This window comes from Diceros bicornis, chromosome 3 (genome assembly GCF_020826845.1).
Source record: "Diceros bicornis minor isolate mBicDic1 chromosome 3, mDicBic1.mat.cur, whole genome shotgun sequence".
NCBI classification, from domain to species: domain Eukaryota; kingdom Metazoa; phylum Chordata; class Mammalia; order Perissodactyla; family Rhinocerotidae; genus Diceros; species Diceros bicornis.
The window spans coordinates 101702096-101722672 of NC_080742.1; the positions used below are offsets into that span (position 1 = coordinate 101702096).

At 38.0% G+C, this 20577-nt stretch overlaps 1 protein-coding gene across 2 annotated transcripts in view; it reads left to right on the forward strand.

The window, feature by feature from the left end:
* Nucleotides 1–20577, forward strand: part of UBE3C (ubiquitin protein ligase E3C) — a 138956-nt gene that overhangs the window by 71276 nt on the left and 47103 nt on the right. For both annotated transcript variants that reach the window (XM_058534166.1, XM_058534169.1), the window contains exons 12-18: nt 382–539; nt 692–924; nt 10263–10367; nt 12521–12608; nt 12957–13054; nt 14398–14530; nt 19854–20101. In XM_058534166.1, the coding sequence (XP_058390149.1) occupies nt 382–539; nt 692–924; nt 10263–10367; nt 12521–12608; nt 12957–13054; nt 14398–14530; nt 19854–20101 (1063 nt within the window). The remainder of the gene's footprint in view (nt 1–381; nt 540–691; nt 925–10262; nt 10368–12520; nt 12609–12956; nt 13055–14397; nt 14531–19853; nt 20102–20577) is intronic.

Consider the following 20577-nt stretch of genomic DNA (forward strand, 5'->3'; position numbering starts at 1 on the left):
TTTTCTGCTGAGGAAGACTGGCCCTGGGCTAACATCCGTGCCCATCTTTCTCCACTTATATGGGACGCCGCCACAGCATGGCTTGCCAAGCAGTGCGTCGGTGCGCGCCCGGGATCTGAACCGGCGAACCCTGAGCCACCACAGCAGAGCGCATGCACTTAACCGCTTGCGCCACTGGGCCATCCCCCTATTTTTTAATTTATGTTATTAATTAACCTCTATTGTTAGAACGACTTTACCGTTCTTGTAAGTAGTTTAATTGTTAATATAAATGTTATTTTCCCTGATTATATTTGCTGATGTCATGTCTGAATTCGTTCCCAAACTAAAACTAATCTTGAATTCATTGTTTTTTTTTTTCCTCTCTTTCTCCACTTCAAGGTCTATGGTACCATTGCTTCAGGTGATATCAAGGGGTTCTCCTATGTCTTTTGAAGATTCCAGTCGAATCATCCCCCTCTTCTACCTTTTTAGCTCCTTGTTTAGTCACTCACTAATTTCCATACACGATAATGAATTCTTTGGTGATCCCATAGAAGGTAAGAATTATGAGATATCAGTTTGTTGCTGGCCCCATGGCCTATCTGTTTACATAGATGATAGAAAAGTTTTAAGCCTTTTAAGTCTTTCAGTGTGTGTTGAGAAATGAAAAAAAAGCAAATATGATAGAAAATTGGATTATGTTTTTCAGTTGTAGGTCAAAGACAATCATCAATGATGCCTTTTAGTTTAGAAGAACTGATAATGTTGTCTCGATGCCTTCGAGATGCATGCTTAGGGATCATCAAGTTGGCTTATCCGGAAACAAAACCAGAAGTTCGAGAAGAATATATTACAGCATTTCAAAGTATTGGAGTTACTACTAATTCTGAAATGCAACAATGTATACAGATGGAACAAAAACGATGGATTCAGTTATTTAAGGTATACAGTATATGTATTTTTTGTTTACTGATGTCAGATAATGTACAAATTTGTTTTGACTTGACTCAGAAGAATAGAAATACAGGTTTGTTTCAGGCATAATTTTTGATTTGCAAAACTTTTAAATTAAGAAAAGTCATTTTCATTTTACATTTGCCTCCTTTTTTTTTTTTTTTTGGTGAGGAAGATCAGCCCTGAGCTAACATCTGTGCTAATCCTCCTCTTTTTGCTGAGGAAGACTGGCCCTAAGCTAACATCTGTAGCCAATCCTCTTCCTTTTTTTCCCCAAAACCCCAGTAGATAGTTGTATGTCATAGCTGCACATACTTCTAGTTGCTGTATGTGGGACGCGGCCTCAGCACGGCTGGAGAAGTGGTGCGTCGGTGTGCGCCCGGGATCCGAACCCGGGCCACCAGTAGCGGAGTGCACGCACTTAACTGCTAAGCCACGGGGCCGGCCCTACATTTGCCTCCTTTTAAAACCTTGTTTTCACATTGTTACATGCATTTTTTATAAATTGCCCAAAGTACTTTTAGTGCCACGGTAAAGTATAAATAAAAGTTTTTAAATGTTTTCATTTTTATTTTTCACTATAAGATCTCTTACCAATTTTGTTTAATCTTTTAAGAACTTGATTAACAAAGGTGGAAAAAGGTCATTAATGCAAGTTGAATATAAATTATTTTAAAATATCTTCATCTTTAACCATGCAGAAAGAAAGGTTATGAGTTACTGTGGCTGGAATGTTGACAGGAAACCACCACCACTGAGAATATAACTTGGGGGAGAAAAAAAGAAAAGAAAAAGAGTGCTTGACTTCCCATGAAATTTCTGCAGCAAACACATCTAGTCAGCTAAAATTGCTCATTAAAGGAGTGAGAGCAGAAGAAATGCATTTTCCAAATTGAATGCTAGATTTACAGTCCGTTTAATACTAGCGACCTCTCGCACACTAATGTTCAGTTCGAGTCATCAGCTGTCCCTTTAGGTCTTTTATCACTGCTTTTGTCAAGCTATCTATTTAATTGAAAGAAGTTAATTGAATGAAAATGATCAACTAAGCTTGTATTAATATTGCTAATGGAACTTTCTTCTTGGCCATGTTTGGAGGAAGATGTCAAGCTAGACTTTAGGAAAGGCCCATTAATGCTTGCACTTAACCTGATGGGCTAATTAAGGACTGCTTATTCATCCTACGAGTGCACGATAGTCTCTATCCAGCCCATTCTGCCTGATTTTACAACACATTTCACTTACGAGCATGAGCATTAGTAGCAGTGAGAGTAACTGATAATGTTTTGATTGCACGGAATATAGTACTAATGCATCATTGAATTTATAATTTGTGCAGGTTGATGTAATATACGTTTGCACGAGTTATTTTAATTACCTGTCTCTGTATTCCTAAGTAAACTTTGAAGGTCACATGTTGAACCCTTAATAGATTCTTTCTTAAAAATTGACAATTTTGCAACTTTTCTAAGTTAAAAATAAGCTATCTCACCCATTTAAAACTTACAATTCTTATTTAAGCTTTTCTTGGATATGGGTACTATGGTAGCATATGTGTTTTTCTTTAAGTATTTAGTTAAATGCTGGAATCTTTGTTAATAAAGCTTCCATTATGTAGGATATCAGGTTTTGTGTACAGTTTCAGATAATTTCATTGTTTTATAGCACCTGCTGAGAATTTCATAATTTTCATATGACAGACTTATCTTCAGGACCTAGAAATCTCTGAATGTAATAATGCTATATAAGACAGTTTCCCGCTGGCCCTATTTTATTTTGCTTAAGCATTACATGAAAATTTTGTAGTGAATTTTTTCTTATGCTTCAAAGTGACTCATTACCACTTCATTAAGGATTGAGGGTTTTAAGAATTAGAGTGAAAGTTCACCCTACTTTTTTTAGTAGGGTGTACTTTTTTTAGTACAGGATTCTTTTAGCTTTGAAATTACATTGTTACAAAGACCTGAATTTAGAACAGAATTGTTTAAAGACAACTTTTTGAACAGTATTCCTATTCTTTGGGGGAACAAAAGTTTTTATCCTCCCTGCTATTGAGCTGAGCCCTAAAAGTAAGAAAAAATCAAGGCAGCATCTTTGAGTAGAAAAGGATTCAGCTGCTATTAGTTTTTCTTTTAAGAAACAATTATCTTTAATATGAAATAATAAGAGTTACCTCAGTGGTTACTCTGTACAGCTTTCCATGTATTAATTCATTGAATGCAATAATTCTGTGAGGTCCTCATGGGACAGATGCCGTCACATAGCTAGTAGATGATAGAACCAGCCTTGGAACTCAGCTGCTCCTCTACATCCCCCTCTGAAAAGTACTAAAATAAAATGTTAGCATTTTCTGTATATTTCAGTGCCAAATTTGAGTTGAAGAATTCAAGGTAGAAGCAACCAAAAAAGGTAAAAAGCATTTGTCAATGATTTCCTGCCTTCCGTTGATTTTGACAGAATTGCAAATGATGAGATCTGACTCCTTTGACCACTGACCATTTTCATTTTTCAGTCTTATGATGGTCATCTCGAATCATTTCTGTGAGAGGCTTTGTGGGCTGGTCACAGAACATAGCATTTTAAGTGGATAGAGTCATCTTTCTTTGTCACTGTAAGAATTGAGGTCAGTTTCTAGGCCCTGCATTGACACTGCTAAAACAGTTTATGCATTTATCAAATTTATAAACTCCTCTTGAAGTGTAATTTATAGCTATAATTGCTTTAGCCCTATGAGGAGATAGGAACTCCTTTTGATATGCCTTTGTATGCGGTTACCAGACTGAAAAGGAGTTCCCTCAGGGGAAGCAGGTGTATTGGGGGAGCAGTGGTAGGTTTTTGTGCCTTCCTTACCTACAGATATCCATATATACAGAGGGAGAGGTTTATGTTATCAGGAGCTTTCACTTCCTTGGTGGTTGATTTGTATTTTTCAGTTTCAAAAGGACTTTTTAAAAAATTAAAACAGCGGGGCCAGCCCAGTGGCGTAGTAGTTAAGTTCACGCCCTCCACTTCAGCAGCCCAGATCCTGGGCGGGGACCCGCTTGTCAAGCCATGCTGTGGCAGTATCCCAAATACAAAATAGAGGAAGATTGGCGCAGCTCAGGGACAATCTTCCTCAAGCAAAAAGAGGAAGATTGGCAACAGATGTTATCTAAGGGACAATCTTCCTCACCGAAAAAAAAAAAAAAGTTAAAACAACAGCAGTGCCCTGACTGTATATATCCCTGACATGCCACCATTATCCGTTAGTGTTAACTGAATGACACAAAGCAGCACCCTTTGTTCTTGTAGAGCTGTGCCATGTCCTTTCCTGTCTATGAAGGTAAAATGGATACTTTAAGAAGTAATTTTGCCGTGTTTTTAGCGTGCTGGAGAGTACTATTGTCTTTAAAAATATACCAGTTTTAACAAGTGGTAACTAAGGGGCTATGTAAAGCTTGGTTTACCTTTTGACCGCGATGATCCATATCAGATGCTTGATGACTTTTATAGGTTAGGGTGTCATTACTATCAATTATTTAGACACCCACAGTCTTTATCCCAGGGACATGACTCCACCTTGTGCTGGGGGCATCGTAAATGAAGTCTGACTGAGTTCCTGTTCTTTCAATATCGCTATGTTGAAAAAGACAAACCTTCAACTGATTACACTGAGATAGAACAAAGCTGCGAGATCGGTGCTGTTGGAGCACGCAGGATGGAACAAACCACTGCTACAGTCCTCAGCTTCTGGTTTACGCCGGGAGAGCCGTCCTTCTGGTCTTCCGTGAGATGAGGCTCTTAGAGCTGGTGCTTTACCAGCTTTTCTTGTGTGTTCATTTTTATATATTCTTCATTATGAAATCAAATTTTTAAAAAATATTTATTTGATGTATATTCACCGCATTACACATTTACCACAGTTCAGTACCCATAAATTAGGTGCTGTATCCTATGCTTTGTATTGAACTTTTTAAAGAATTACCTAAGATGTTTGATTTTACTTTCCAGATTTTATATATCAGATTTAAGATAAAAAGAGATTATTATTTTATATTATAATGTAATTTAATCTTCTAGTTGCCTTTCAAAATTTGGACTATATTTTTTTTTGGTGAGGAAGATTAGCCCTGAGCTAAGGTCTATAGCCATCCTCCTCTACCTTATATGTGGGACACCTGTCACAGCAGCACGGCCTGGCAAGCGGCGTACAGGTCCATGCCCAGAATTCAAACGCACGAACCCAGCCAGTACAGCACCAGGCCAGCCCCTATATGTACTTTTTTGATTGTAATAATGTAACTAAATATCAGTGATCTCCATTCAGAAGTGTCATACTTTAACATCAATAGCCTTAAGTCCTTTAATAAATATATATATTTATAATATTGTTATTTATATTATTTATATATAAGTTTATTATATGATGTAATGTATGTAATGTTTAGGAATATTTCTCTAAGGTCATTGGTCAAGATTTTCTTTTGACCATCGTAGCCAATGAACTCTCAAACATAGAGGGATCTTGTGAAACAGTGTCTGTTAATTTATAATCTTCAACTTGGACAGTTGTCGTGTGATTTTTGTGAGGAGTCTGTATGTTTCTAAGCAATTATCTGCTTGATCTTTTAACATTGGGGTTAAGAGAAACCTTACAGGTATCACGTATTTTAATGTAATTCAAATGGTAGATAATAGAATATGTGTAACAACTGTGTGCATTTCTGAGTATTAAATAATTTTACTAGTTTTTGAGTATTTAATCTAACGTTTAGATCTAGCATGAAGAACATGATATGAGGACTAGAGTTAAACCCATCAAAGACATATAATACTGTTGTATTTTAATTATTAAAGTCACTGAACTGAACATTGAGCTGGGTGCATCTAGTTATTCTAGTGTTTGCTTGTTTGCTGTTTTATTTTACTTCATATTTCTTAAAACGCTGGTTCTCAAGTCTAACTGCATAGCAGGATCTCCTGGGGAACAGTTAAACACAGTTATTGACTGGCTTCACCTCAAATGAATTGACTTAAAATTGCGGTGGTGGTGCCCGTGTGTGGGCATTTATCAGCAGGAGATTCTAATACCCAGCTGGGGTTAAGAACCACGGGCCTAACTGTACAAAGAATTCACTGTGGGCAGATAGTTATAACCTTTGATCTCAGTTTGCAAAATTGGACTCATCCATGACTTAGGTCCTATTTAAATCTAAAATTCTATAAGTCTTTCAGTTTTGGTAGAGTCTTCTTTAGTAGGCATATCTATGCCAGAAAATTTGATAAAATTAGCTGAAAGAAAACTGTCTTCTGATCTCAGCACTGGCTCTCTATTGATTCCGCTTTAAATTGTTACTCCAATTTTCCTTAACTTTTACAATCCTTAACCAAGTTATGTAATTTTTTAATGATCACTTCCGTAAACTTTGTGTTTTCAGTACTAAATATTTGTGTAGCAACTGAGTTTGTGAAAATAAATGCAGAGAAAAGCAATGTGTTGGTTTTTTTGTTTTTTTGGTGAGGAAGATTGTCCCTGAGCTAACATCTGTGCCACTCTTCCTTTATTTTGTATGTGGGATGCCACCACAGCTTGATGAGTAGTGTGTAGGTCCTCAGCCAGGATCCAAAACCGCAAACCCCAGGCTGCCGAAGCAGAGTGTGCAAACTTAACCATTACACCACTGGGCTGGCCCCAGGAATGTGTTGAAAGGTGTTTTGACATCACAGAATGGACCCAGTTAAATATTCTTGGTTTCTTAAAATTTGTATTTTTCTTTAAAACTTAGAAGAAAAATAGTTTGAATGAAGGAGGAAAATGTTCTTAGTTGAATTTAAGATATGGGATTTGGCATTTCTAAAAAAAGTATTTTTGGAATTGGTCCAGGGCTAGTATTGCCAGATTTAGCAAATAAAAATGTGTCACCCAGTTAAATTTGAATTTCAAATAAACAACAAATTGGTTTTTAGACATGAATATGTGCTGTGCAATATTTGGGATATACTTACGCTTTTAATAAAGCAATATTTGGGATATACGCTAAAAAAATTCTTTGATGCTTATCTCAAATTCAAATTTGACTAGGTGTCCTGTACTTTCTCTAGCAGCCCTATCCAGGGCTCATCTTCAAGTTTGGTTGACTATCAACTTTGATTTGTTACTGCGTGCTTTTCCGCAGTGACTTCTGTTGACACGCCTTCCTTACATATCTTTTTGGGCCCAGATCCCTTTATACCTTCTTTCCTCCATTCCTCTCTCCCTTTCTCTCCCACACCTCTCTCTCTCTTTCCTATGTTTTGAAAGAGGATCGATGATACTGGGACATTTTATAAGTAATATATGATTACTTCTTTTTTAATATTTAGAATGTGAAAATAGGAAAGAGAATGCTCTATATTGAAAGATTTTAATGTTTAATTTCACAATAATTTAAAAGAGGAATGTAAATTACGGCATTAATTATATCATATAAAGTTTAATATTGTTTGTGACCTATAGAAAATAAATGTCCTCATAAACATATAGTTTTATTTATTTGTTTTTCCCCCAAAGCCCCAGTACATAGTTGTATGTCATAGGTGCACATCCTTCTAGTTGCTCTATGTGGGATGCGGCCTCAGCATGGCCAGAGAAGCGGTGTTTCAGTGTGCACCCGGGGTCCGGACCCGGGCCACCAGCAGCGGAGCACGCGCACTTAACCGCTAAGCCATGGGGCCGGCCCATTTTTTTGATGTAGTTTTATTTTTTTTTTTATTTTTATTTATTTTGTCCTCATAAACATAGATTGGATAGAGATGAATACCAGGAGGTGGATAAAATTTTGTGTTGTAGAGTTAGGCAGCCCTGGTCCTGCCCCTTGCAAGACCTTGAGCAAGTTACTTACCCTCAATAAAGCTAAGTTTCCTCAGCTGTACAATGGGGATGCTAAATTCATGAGGATGTCAAGATTCAGTGGGATGATGCAAATAAGCCGTAAGTACATGGGTGCAATTAAATAAATACACATAAATATTTGTCAGGAAACATGTCTTTTGTTAACAGTTGTGGTATATTGTGGGTAAATTTCAGCACAATATCTATTAAATCTGAATTTATTTACCAATACAAGGGGCCGGCCCGGTGGTGCAGCAGTTAAGCGTGCCAGCTCCGCTTCGGCGGTCCGGGGTTCACAGGTTAGGATCCCAGGTGCACACCAATGCACCGCTTGTCAAGCCATGCTGTGGTAGCGTTCCATATAAAGTAGAGGAAGATGGGCACAGGTCTTAGCCCAGGGCCAGTCTTCCTCAGCAAAAAGAGGAGGATTGGCAACGGGTGTTAGCTCAGGGCTAATCTTGCTCACATACACACAAAAAATTTTTAATTTAAAATACCAATACAATTGGTTATAAAAATTGAAAAATAAGATATGATGATTTTCATACAAAAAGATTGTCCTCCTGTCTCCACTATTGGAAGAGCATGTGTTAAGTTTTATGTGGTGTGCTCTGTGTGGACTGACCTGAACTTTTCCCAGACCAAGATAACACATGTAATGTAACTCACTGAGATTTATTCAGTCTTTTCTTTTGAAGAGCAAAACTGAGAGACTTCCAGGAATTAAGTGCATTAGGTCAAGGACCGTACTTTGTTATGACCAGCAATTAACCAGATAGAACCAAAAACTAGGCTGTTCTCTGTCTACTTCAGCTGCACCTGAAATCAGTAATCATAAAACATTGCATGTGTGTTCCTAACCCCTCAGCAACCACAGCAGAGTCAAGAACCAAGGATGACAACTGTGAATTCACCCTGACTACTTAGCTAAGCAAATTTCTGCTAATTCAGAAAGGATATTACCACAGTATTATGATAGGCTTTAAAATGCCACAAGATGGCATAGATGTCGCATCTATATCTAGGCAAGAGATATCCGCCAGTTAAAAAGCTGTATTCTACACCTTGAGACGTTTTTACTAATGTAGTTTTGCCTACGTGGCCCAACTGCTCAAGTATTCCTCTTTCGCTGTCCATGGGCATCTCATCCAAGTGGTGTCCACATTATAGTGGCCTGAGATATCAACCAAGGACCCTTTCTCACTCATTTTCATTGGACGCACAGAATTTATGGTATCCCTGGATACCACGATTTACATGTCGTAAAAGAACCGTTTGTATTTCTATTGTACATAGATGCAAAACTGTGCGATTTTAAAGACAAATCTATTTGAGATTATGCAATCTTGCCTGTCCAGTGGGTATATTTGGAAATTTATCACATTACCCTAATATTATTCCTTATCCAGATTATATTTTATTCTAATTCCTTATCCAAGTTATATTTTGCTTAGTTGGAGGCAGCGTGTACACAAGCCTGGCTGACTTTTTCAGAAAACACCATCATAGACTGACTTTAACTACATAATAGTTGTATCATCAAATCCTGATTGTAAAGGGTTAAAACTTTGGATTTAAAATTTTGTGTTTGTTTGTATATCACAAAATACATTTCTATTTAATATAGAACTTCAGGTCTTTTTTAAATAGTGCTGTTAGATCTCTTTAATCATATATTATAAAATTTACAATTAATTACTGTTCCCAAGTCAGTCATTGAGTACCTACTAGGTTTCCAGGTTGTTAGTTGGGTTCTGTTGATAGGGAGCTTATTGCATAACCAGAGAGGAACTGAGGCTCATTGGAAAAACAGTAATAAAGGACTTAGCTATGAGAATGTAGTGGAAGTTTGGGTGGGCCAGAGCATTTTGAGAAGCTTTATGAAAGAAATTAGACTAAGTTTGTGTGGAATTATGGTAGGAAGTAGACCTAACTCCAGATGCTTATGTAAGGGAAATACTGAAATTGTTTTTCTTTTTGCAAGTTGTGAGAGATGTACCTGGGACGCTTCTTTGTCCCCCCCAGCACCCTTGATGAGGTGTTTATCAGAAAAATAAGAAATGCTATTTTACCTTAGGAAGAAGTTTTATAAAATTGCTGTACTTGGAGATGTCTCTTATTATAGCCCAAATGAGCTAATACATTTCCAGATTTGTGCTTCAAAACTTAATTGCTACCTCCCTTGCAGTTTTTAAAAAATCAGCTTTTGCACATATTTGTGTTAATTTTTGTCTCTTTATTGGCAGATAACTAGCTGCTTTGTATTTAAAACTTACTCTTGTGATCACAGAACGGCGTACTTTTCTGTAAACAGGTGGTGGTCTGGTCAGGTCTTGGTCGCCGAAACCGCACACTCTCAAGCGTGCGGGTGAGGAAATGTGCCGTGGCCCTTGACTCCGGTTGGTGGTGGTGCTCGCTTTTGTGTGGTGGGAGTTCCTGAGCTTGTTTATGACATAGTCCTCTTTTTCCTCTTCAGGTCATCACCAATCTAGTGAAAATGTTGAAGTCCAGAGACACAAGGAGAAATTTTTGTCCTCCAAATCACTGGCTGTCAGAACAGGAAGATATTAAAGCAGATAAGGTGTTACTGAAAGATCTTTTCAATATTTTTCATTAAACATATTTTTTTTAGCTTTTATCTTTATGGGGGAAAGAATAAATCCTTTGAAATTCTTTATTACTCGTTATATAACTAAATATTAGCAATAAACTTTTTTATTACTAACTCTGGGGTCACGTCATAGAATATATAGCAATATCATTGACTTAAACATGCATCCTGAGTTTGCTATTAAACCTGATTTGCTCTTTTAACCACAAATTATATTGAAGCCTAATGATTCTTTGTTGGGGTTGAAAAAGATTTTGCCTTTATTGGTATTGATTATCGATCTATATTTAGTACTTAAATGAGATGGAGTTTATCCTTGGTTTTCCAAGCAATAGGGACAAATTTGATTAGTAAAATCTAGATCTAAAGTAGATTCAATAGTATAATGTATTTAAAAATAAAATTGAAAAACATTAACAAAAGATATGAGGTATTTTCATTTTTGTTTGTCAAAAAAAGGTGTGAGTGGATTCATTTCAGAATCTTGGGGAAGGGGCCAGAGAGTGGAGGGCTATAGAAGAAACAAGATTACAGAAACATTAAAGAAAAGAAAACATATATTTTAGAACAATTTCAGAAGCGTTACTGTGTCCGCATGAGATATTTTATCTTTAAATTAAGCACACGGCTTCTAGCTCTGACAGCTGACCAGGTCGAGTAACCATGACAGATCCTGGAGCAGTGAACACCTCCGGGCCCAGGGTGGGGCGTCTAAACAACTTTTCACACCAAAAGAAGCAGGCCTTGGCACCCTGGTTGGTTCTAGGTCTGGGGAACGTCAGTCCAGGATGGGTTGGGAGTGTTTTGTCATTAGAGATCAAGAGAACGCCCGGAAGCATCTGGGCTTGTTTGAGAGGGCCAGAGCCATCTGAAGGGCTGCAGCCAGCCCAAGGTGGAAAACAAGCATCACTTGAAATAGGGGCAGTGGACTAAACTCAAGTATGCTTAATCTACAAGTTCATAACGTTACTAAAAAGAAAAAGAAGAACTGCATCGGCCGTTTTTGCAGGATGCAGAGGAACCATTTCACTATTTTGAATACTGATTTGGAGAAAAGAAGTAATCACACATTTAGGCTGCCTTTCCTTTAGGCTAACCAAGTAGTTGATCACGTGAGATCCTTCTCTATGTAGAAGTATTCCAACTAATAATACATGAAGAAGGCATTTCTGAACTAGAATCACACTATTCTGCATGCTCTGACCAAGTGCAGTCCACACACTGGGCCTGCTGAGACTGGGTTTGGGGCCCTGAGGAGATGAGAGTCTGTGCCACGATATAAATCACTGTGCTGTTCTTTACTCCAGAAAGTTTTGGAGAAAAGGTAAGCAGAACCAAGCGGTGTGTCTAGTGGCATACTTGATTCATAGTTTGGCACAGGGTTCTCAATCTCATCACTGACCTGTGACAAACAGCACATAGACCTGCAGCAGCCAGACCTGTGCTGCTTGAGGAGAGAGCACACACCACCTCTGAGGTGTTCTTGCCAAAAAATCAAAGCTGAATGTGACGAAACCTCTAGATGTAACTACAGATTTATAGGAGGTGGAGAGGCTAGAAGTACATGTTAAATGACACCATACGGGTGCAGTGAGCGAAATCCAGATGATGGGAATGTTACAGGACAAATGCTTCTGCCTCTTCATCAGAAATTACAAAGGCAAAAATAAGGGCTGAGGGGAACTGACAGGTTCAAAGAACTGGAGACATACTGTACCAGCCTTATTTGGCTACGCATTCAGTGAAATTACCATTTTTTTTAATTATGAGAAGGTGAATTTTTGGTAATAGTAAGAAACTTTTTAATTTTTAAGGGTGATATATTTTGCTTCGTAAAGCAATCATATTATGATTACTATGTCCAAATATTATACCTCATTAAATAGAACAAGTAGAGATTTCCTTGGGATGTATTAGAACAATAATTACACTGTACAAGTATAGAAGGGCAGCCAGCGTAGGAGAGAGGACATGAAAAGGTCACCTGGAAAGGATCTGAGGTCAAAGAGAGGGACCTAGCGAACTCTAAAGCAATGTGAACATGGATTCTGTTCACACATCACAAGTTCAGAGTTTGTACTAGGGCACAGGGAAGTTCTGAGCAAAGGTTGCTGTCCCCGCAGGTCACCCAGCTCTACGTACCAGCTTCCAGACACGTGTGGAGGTTCCGGCGAATGGGCAGGATAGGCCCTCTGCAGTCTACCCTGGACGGTGAGTTCTCTCAGAGCTTGCATTTTTCTCTTGTAACTCAGGTTTATTGAGGTATAATGTACATACTGTGCAAGTCACTCTTTTTAGTGTACTGTTCTGTGATTTTTGATAAACGTACGCCACCATGATCAACCATATAGAATAGTTTCATCACTCCAAAAATTACCTCATCCTCCTTTGTAGCCAACCCATTTGCCCAGCCCTAGCCCCTGGCAACTGCTGATTTGTTTTTTGTCCCTATAGCTTTGCCTTTTCCAGAATGTCTTTGAATTGAACCATGCAGTGTGTAGCCTTGTGAGTCTGAAAGGAAAGTCCACGTAACTAATGCAGGTTTACACTGTGTTGCAGTGGGTTTGGAGTCCCCACCCCTGTCTGTGTCTGAGGAGAGACAGCTCGCCATCCTAACAGAATTGCCCTTTGTGGTTCCATTTGAGGAACGAGTCAAGGTAGGCAGTTTAGTTTCTTTATAGATTCACTACATATGTTTTATGGTTATTTATATCATTTCAGTATTAAAAAACTAACACCAAAGGAAAAAATCTCTGAAGTTGCCTAGTACCTAGCTGATTATATAATTTATTTTTTTCTCATTAGGTTGTAATAGTTGAGAATGATTTATAAAAGCATAATCAAACGAAATACCTCTTTGTACAAACCTGAAATATTTTTTTCCATAGTTGTAACTAGTTAAAGGGCCTGCTATGCTATATCGTTTTCTTGTAGTGGAAATATAAGGTCTTTTTTGTCTAGTAAATTTTGCCTGGTTTTTGAAAATGCACACTTTAAAAAAGGTATTCTTCTGTACGTTATGTTAAAGTTATTTATCACAAACACTGCTTTGTGAAAAAGAAATGAACAGCTATCTTAATGTCTCACCTGGTAATTTTTGACTAATATACAAACTGTTTATCTGTTTCCAAATTTAATTTAAAACGTTTTGTTTGTATTCATAAAGTTTACTTAAATCTCTAAAACTGCGAGGCTCTATTCTTAGGAAATGGCTTCAAGAGGGTGTTTTTTAGGCCTAGCCACTCTTTTTTACAGGATGAACAAAAGAATGAGTTCTTTTTAAAGCTATTGATATTTCTTCATTAAAACGCATACATGGGGCCGGCCCCGTGGCTTAGCGGTTGGGTGCACGCGCTCCGCTGCTGGCGGCCCGGGTTCGGATCCCGGGCGCGCACTGACGCACCGCTTCTCTGGCCATGCTGAGGCCACGTCCCACATACGGCAACTAGAAGAATGTGCAACTATGACACACAACTATCTCCTGGGGCTTTGGGGGAAAAAAATAAATACATAAAATTAAAACACATACATGTGCATGCACGTGCACACACACATACATAATACATATACGTGTTATTACATAGTTCCTGAGCTCCCTCTACTGGATTTTTAGCATCAAAAAAAATTACTTGAATTTTATTTATCGTTATGGAGATAGTCCCACTAATATTAATATATAGCTCTAAAAGCTATTCTTCTTCCCTTCACCACCTGGGTTTTCATAAAGGGTTTACAAAAGAAAATACTGAAAATATACTATAGCATGAGATTTTAAAAATTTGTTGTAAAATGGGGAAAAGGAGCAATATTAAAAATACATAAATCTAGTTATTGATAAGGCATAAAATCAATATTTAATACCTTGGCCTTTAAAATTTATTTCGGGATTATGGAAATAAAAAAACTAAGATTTATTTAGCCGTTTTTCCTTTTGGCTGCTTATGTTTATAACAAGAAGTCTGTTGTTTCAAATAACCTTACAACTTCTCTTGTTTGTTAGATCTTTCAAAGGTTGATTTATGCAGATAAGCAAGAAGTTCAAGGAGACGGTCCATTTCTGGATGGTATTAATGTCACAATAAGAAGAAATTACATTTATGAAGATGCTTATGACAAACTTTCCCCAGAAAACGGTACGGTACATGTAATTCTCTCTTTGTGTATGCGTATGGCAGGGGGAGGCTGAGCAGTTATTTTAGAAAAAGATAGTCACTAAAAAATCAGTGTCCATCATCTTGTTCTGTAAGGACTTTTTAAAACTGAAATATAGTAGGTCAAGTTTGGGGGATGTATTTTATCCAGTAATATTCCTAAGATTGATAGTTACTGCAACAGAAGCCTTTCGAATATTGATTTTTTTTTTTAAGGCATGAAACTCCCCCCTGATCCACCCCCAAATGTCTATCTCTAAAATTCAGAGGACAGCCTATAATTCTAAAAATGTTGATGGGCAACCATTTATACTCTGTATTTTGTATATAACTATTTATGTAAATATTATAAATTATAATCCAAATTAAATATACTAAAATAAACACCATTGCAATCCTAATGTCTTTATAAAAAGATAAGAGTGCTTCAGTGACAGTACTCTTAAATAAAAGAGAATTATATTGTAACAATAATTTGGACAGCATTTAGAGGTCAATGACACATTTTGTCTTATGTTAATATTTGACACCCAATGTTAAAAGTTTTAGTATTGTTAATTTATATATTAATAATTTTAACTTTAGAATATGGTATCCCTGATATTCATTAAATCAGTGTAAGGAATTAAAAACGAAAGCTCAGGGCCGGCCCCGTGGCTTAGCGGTTAAGTGCGCATGCTCCGCTGCTGGTGGCCAGGGTTCGGATCCCGGGCGCGCACCGACGCACCGCTTCTCCAGCCATGCTGAGGCCACGTCCCACATACAGCAACTAGAAGGATGTGCAACTATGACATACAACTATCTACTGGGGCTTTGGGGCAAAAAAGGAGGAGGATTGGCAATAGATGTTAGCTCAGAGCCGGTCTTCCTCAGCAAAAAGAGGAGGATTAGCATGGATGTAAGCTCAGGGCTGATCTTCCTCACAAAAAAACAAACAAACAAACAAAAACACGAAAGCTCGGCAGGATCTGAATCACGGGTTTGGAAGATGATGGGAGGTCGTCAGATGTGAAGTAACAGTTGCCTTTTCTTCTAAGGAAGCGATTTAATTTTCTTCTCGGAAAGCAGAACCTCCCATTTTGAATAATTTTGGTTTTTTGCTTGAAGAGCTGTTTGCCATACTGTGGGAACAATGGAGGAAGGCTAACATCATTTGTTCCCTTCCTTGATTCCAGGTTTTGTGTGCCAGGCTTTTGTTTTCTTCGTAATGTAGTTTTGTCATTTAATCTATGCCGTAGCCCTCTGAAGCCAAATATCACGAACTAAGACAGGGTTCTAACTCAAGTCTGACCGCAGGCTAGGAAGTCTCCAGTATACTGGGTTGCTCTTGCCTAGAATACTATGTTTTCAAAATTTTATGTATGAATGAGGCAAAAATCAGGTATTCTGACTCCTAGTCTAACATACTTGTGAAAAAAAATAGTTCTCCCTCCTTTGGGATCCACAGTCCCTCATAAATCAATGATAGTCATTTCAATGATAGTCGTTGTTTGTGTTGTCGTGTTAGCAGTTTTCCTGTCTGTCTCCCAGGTGACCAGTGGTCCTCATGGTCCTTATCCTTTGTCAGCACACACTGCTGGTGCTCAGTAGATGTTTGTTAAATTTGTGATTGAACCTGGGGAAAAACACAGTAGATGTAACAAAATGATAAATTCACCAACAATTAGTGTTAGTGTTCAGAGAAGAGTTGAGATGTGGTTGATGTTAGGGGCTTTATGAAGACGTCAGACTTGAACCAGGGCTTAGGAAAGAGGAGTTGAGTCTTATAGGTGAGGTTACAGCGAAGGGCACGATGTTCATGGCAGAGCTGATTTTGCACTTGGTTGACTTAGGCTTGCTACAGGTGCTAGAATGTGTGAGTTCGTCAGCCAAAATGAGAACGTGCTTAGCAGCGATTTTAAATTAAATTTAAAACTATTTCATGTAGGTGATTTTTTTAACGTGTTACTGCCCGATTATATAGCAAGCCTCAAATTTCCTAATGAATTCTTAAGCTTAAAAGTTATTCAAAAGTTGATCATACTCCACCTCCCTAAGTGCTGCACGCTGACAATTGCATTAAGTTTAAAGGATTTGGAAAAATCTTCTCAGAATATTTATGTTCGATTGCTTTAAATCTTTGTAACAGTTCTCTAATTCAGGCCTTAATAAGAATTTTTAAACCATGTGTTAAAATTATTTGGTATTTTGCTAGGCAAATTAGTAAAATTAAATATCATCTCAGAATGTTTGATTTACTTATGGGACATTGGTTTGAAGTGCTTTGTTTATCTCACATCACCTCAGAGCGACTCTCTAAGTGTGGGCGTTAGCCCCATTTGACCAGGGAGTTGACTGGGTGGAGCTCAGAGAAGTTGGGTGGCTTCTCTTCGCAGTTAGGAGCTAAGCGAACAGTGACACAGGCAGGTCCTGGCGCACTGAGCCGGAGCACACTCTTTCTACTCGCTGGCTTACTGCAGCGCTCTACCCGGGGAAGAGCACGGTGTGGACGTTCATTTCTCCATGTGAAGAGTATGGAGAAGTGATCGTGTCTACTCTCGGGAGTGTTGTGAGGATTACAGAGACAGTGCGTCACAGTGAGCTCTTGATATCCTCCGTTATCTTCGATGAGGATTAGCTACAGCTGGCTCTGAACTGTACTGTAGTGGGTTCCTGGGAGCCTCACTTGTCCACACTTTTGTGTGGTGTTTGGTTTCGTTTAATGGGCGGGATTTATTACATTGTTTTCCTGAAGAAGAAATAATAGGGTAAAATCAAATTAATATTTTACTTAGGTTTTTTTCAGTAAAACCGTACTGTATATGTTTTTAATTTGTCCTTAGAAACAAGTAGTGGCAAGATACCTAGAAGAGTAGATTTGATTCTGAAAGTATTATTGTGCTGTTGTGTATTGCTGTTTACAGAAATAAGCTTCAGGAAAGCACAGAATCGATTCTAGCCCTAATTGAAGGGGTGACCTCTGTGAATGGCCTTTGAGTCTAAGAGACAGTGACCTCTCATCTTAGAATATTAGTGCTACAGTTTGAATAAGAAGGTTAAAGGATGGACCATGGTTGAGCATTTCCCACTTAGAAAATTTTTACGCTTAGAGCTTTAACAAAATCTCCCGCTGCTAACTGCTGACAATCAGTTTGAGAAATGTTATATATGACAAATAAATGCTATAGTTCATCCTTAAAAATAGATATTAAGAGGATTATGTCAAGGTAAAAAACACTCAACTATATTTTTGTGTTGTATCTATAATTATCTGCTTAGATTTCTTTTGGCATTTTACGTAGAACTTGAGATTGAACATGTTTTGTAATCATATTGCAAATATGATGCAAATAACATATTTGTGGAATTTAATCATAAGTGAAAAACATGTTCTTCCTGTAAATATAGTTAAATTTCAAAAATAAAAGAATATGTTTTGGTAGAAAAGAACCTATGCTTTGCAGGTAATAGACATATTTTTAAATTTTAGCACTTCCCTTTACAGTATTAGCTATATGTCTTTAGATAAATAATTCAAACTTCCTTATTCTTGGTTTTCTCACTACAGAATGGGGATAATTCTTAACCCAGAAGGTTGTTATAAAGGATTTGAAGAAATGTATGTAAAATTCCTAGTGTAAATTCCAGCTCAGGGTAAATAGTCAATGATCGTTATTTCTTTACAGAGTACAAGAGCAAGCCGTAGCCAGATCATTTAGGCTTGTTTGCCTCACCTCCGAGGGAGATGTGCACATTAACATACAGCTCACTTGGTGCAGCTCTCGTCCTTGCTGGCGGGATGGGGGTGACCCTGTCCTGTGCTGGCTCCATGAGAGGCAGAGTCGGTAGCTGTGCACGATGGTATAATCCTCAGTCCGTACCATCAGTTGTATTGGCCCTCTTTGAAACATATTTAAAATATTCATACCCCAGGTTCTGTGACTTCAGAAGTGCTGACACTGCCCCTTGCAGTGTTGGGAGTACTGAACTGGCATTTTGCTAACCCCCCTTCCAGGGTGTTTTCTAGAGGTCACTTGTGCCTTGAGATGCTTCAGATCAGCTATGTTTTGGTGACTGCACATTAAGTCTGAAAGATGGCAGCAGCTCGTTAAAGCCTATGGACAGTGGTGCAGTGGGCAGACCTGGGTCCTGTTGCTCTCCACCTCACCGCACTGGACGCAGCAGCCCCCTGCCCGCCCCTCTCTTCCTCCCGCCTTCTTATTTGTAAAGCGCCTGAAGGACATTGATGGGAAAAGATAAAGGACATGTCAGTTACTTTCTCAGACCTGCTCTCTGATTAAGCCTGTCCACCAGAGACCACTTGGTAACTCTTGGTAAAATCATTTTTGTTGGCTTGTATTGAGGGTCTGAATCCTGAAGCCTGTATTGAAGGCTACTTTCATTGCCGTGAGTCTGGGGACATGTTATTCCTACTTGTGCAGTACTGTTCTTATGAGGACCCATGTGGAAACACCTCCCAGATATCAAGCATAGTTAAGCAGCTTTACAATTTTTTTTTAATTTTAATCTTTGTGGCACATTGTATAACCAAAAATTTTTCCCATTTTTCAGCTATCACTATTTCTGAAATATCGCTTTTAAATGATGATGTAGATTCTGACATTCTTACTCTCCTGTACCATTTGCCTCCTTCAAAGGGTCTTTGTAATGTTAATTTCACTGACGTCTTTTTTATTTGTTGTCTTTTTTGCCTTTCTTGCTAATAATTTTCTGTTCCAGTATTATCCTTATGTCCTTAATTCCACTCCTCTTCTCTCCTAGTATTTTAGTTTGTTACATCCTTTAGAATATGTCAGATAATTTTGTTTTCTCCTGAGCACCCCCTTTTCTTTTTTTTTTAATTTTTATTTATTTATTTATTTATGTCCCCCCCCACAAAGCCCCAATAGATAGTTGTATGTCATAGCTGCACATCCTTCTAGTTGCTGTATGTGGGACGCGTCCTCAGCGTGGCCAGAGAAGCGGTGTGTCGGTGCGCACCTGGGATCCGAACCCCAGCCGCCAGCAGCGGAGCACGCACACTTAACTGCTAAGCCACGGGGCCGGCCTGAACACCCCCTTTTCTCTCCAACTTTATTCTTGATATATTAACATAAAGGAACTTCTTTCTTTTTCGCATTTTGTAGGCTCTGGGGGAAATACTGGACTGTCTATCTCATTATCTCTTTGATTTTTTTTGAGTCCTGCATTAAAATATCTCTAATATTCTTGCTGCCCTTCCCTAAACTTCTTGTAATACCAGTTTATTTTATTACTTTCTTTTAAAATCTTTTCTCCTTGCCCTCATCCCCCCTTCTTTAAACAGAGCCTGATTTGAAAAAGCGGATCCGCGTGCACTTACTGAATGCGCATGGCCTGGATGAAGCTGGCATTGACGGGGGTGGTATTTTCAGAGAGTTTCTAAATGAACTACTGAAGTCAGGATTTAACCCCAACCAGGGGTTCTTTAAGACTACTAATGAAGGGCTTCTGTACCCCAGCCCAGCTGCTCAGATGCTTGTGGGAGATTCCTTTGCCAGACATTACTACTTCCTGGGCAGAATGCTTGGAAAGGTAAAGTAAACTTTATATAAAAATGGATGTCAGACTGCAAGATGTTGAAATTTTGTGTTTTTGTGTGGTTGGCGTCTGTCTCATTGAAGATCCTTATTCAGAATTGCTTAAGTGATTTTGATGAACACTAAATAGAATATTTTTTACATAATAACTACATTTCATTATTACATACACAGTAGTTACATACGTAAAAAATTATTGGTATAATATTGGGAACATTATAATATAAAATTCTGTTTATAGAAGTCTTACAGTACTTGTCTGCTAGCATAGGTGTGTGGACTGTGAATATTTTAAGTCTTCTCAAAGTTGTTCTTGTTGGTAATTAGTGTTAAAAGTGGTTCTTTTAAAATTCTATAAAATTTTAAAGTGCTATGAGATGGAAGACTATAGTTATTCAATATGGTTTAAGTGTTATATATGTTATATGAAAATTGGCCATTGAAGGGTGATATTACGGTAATGCTCTAGTA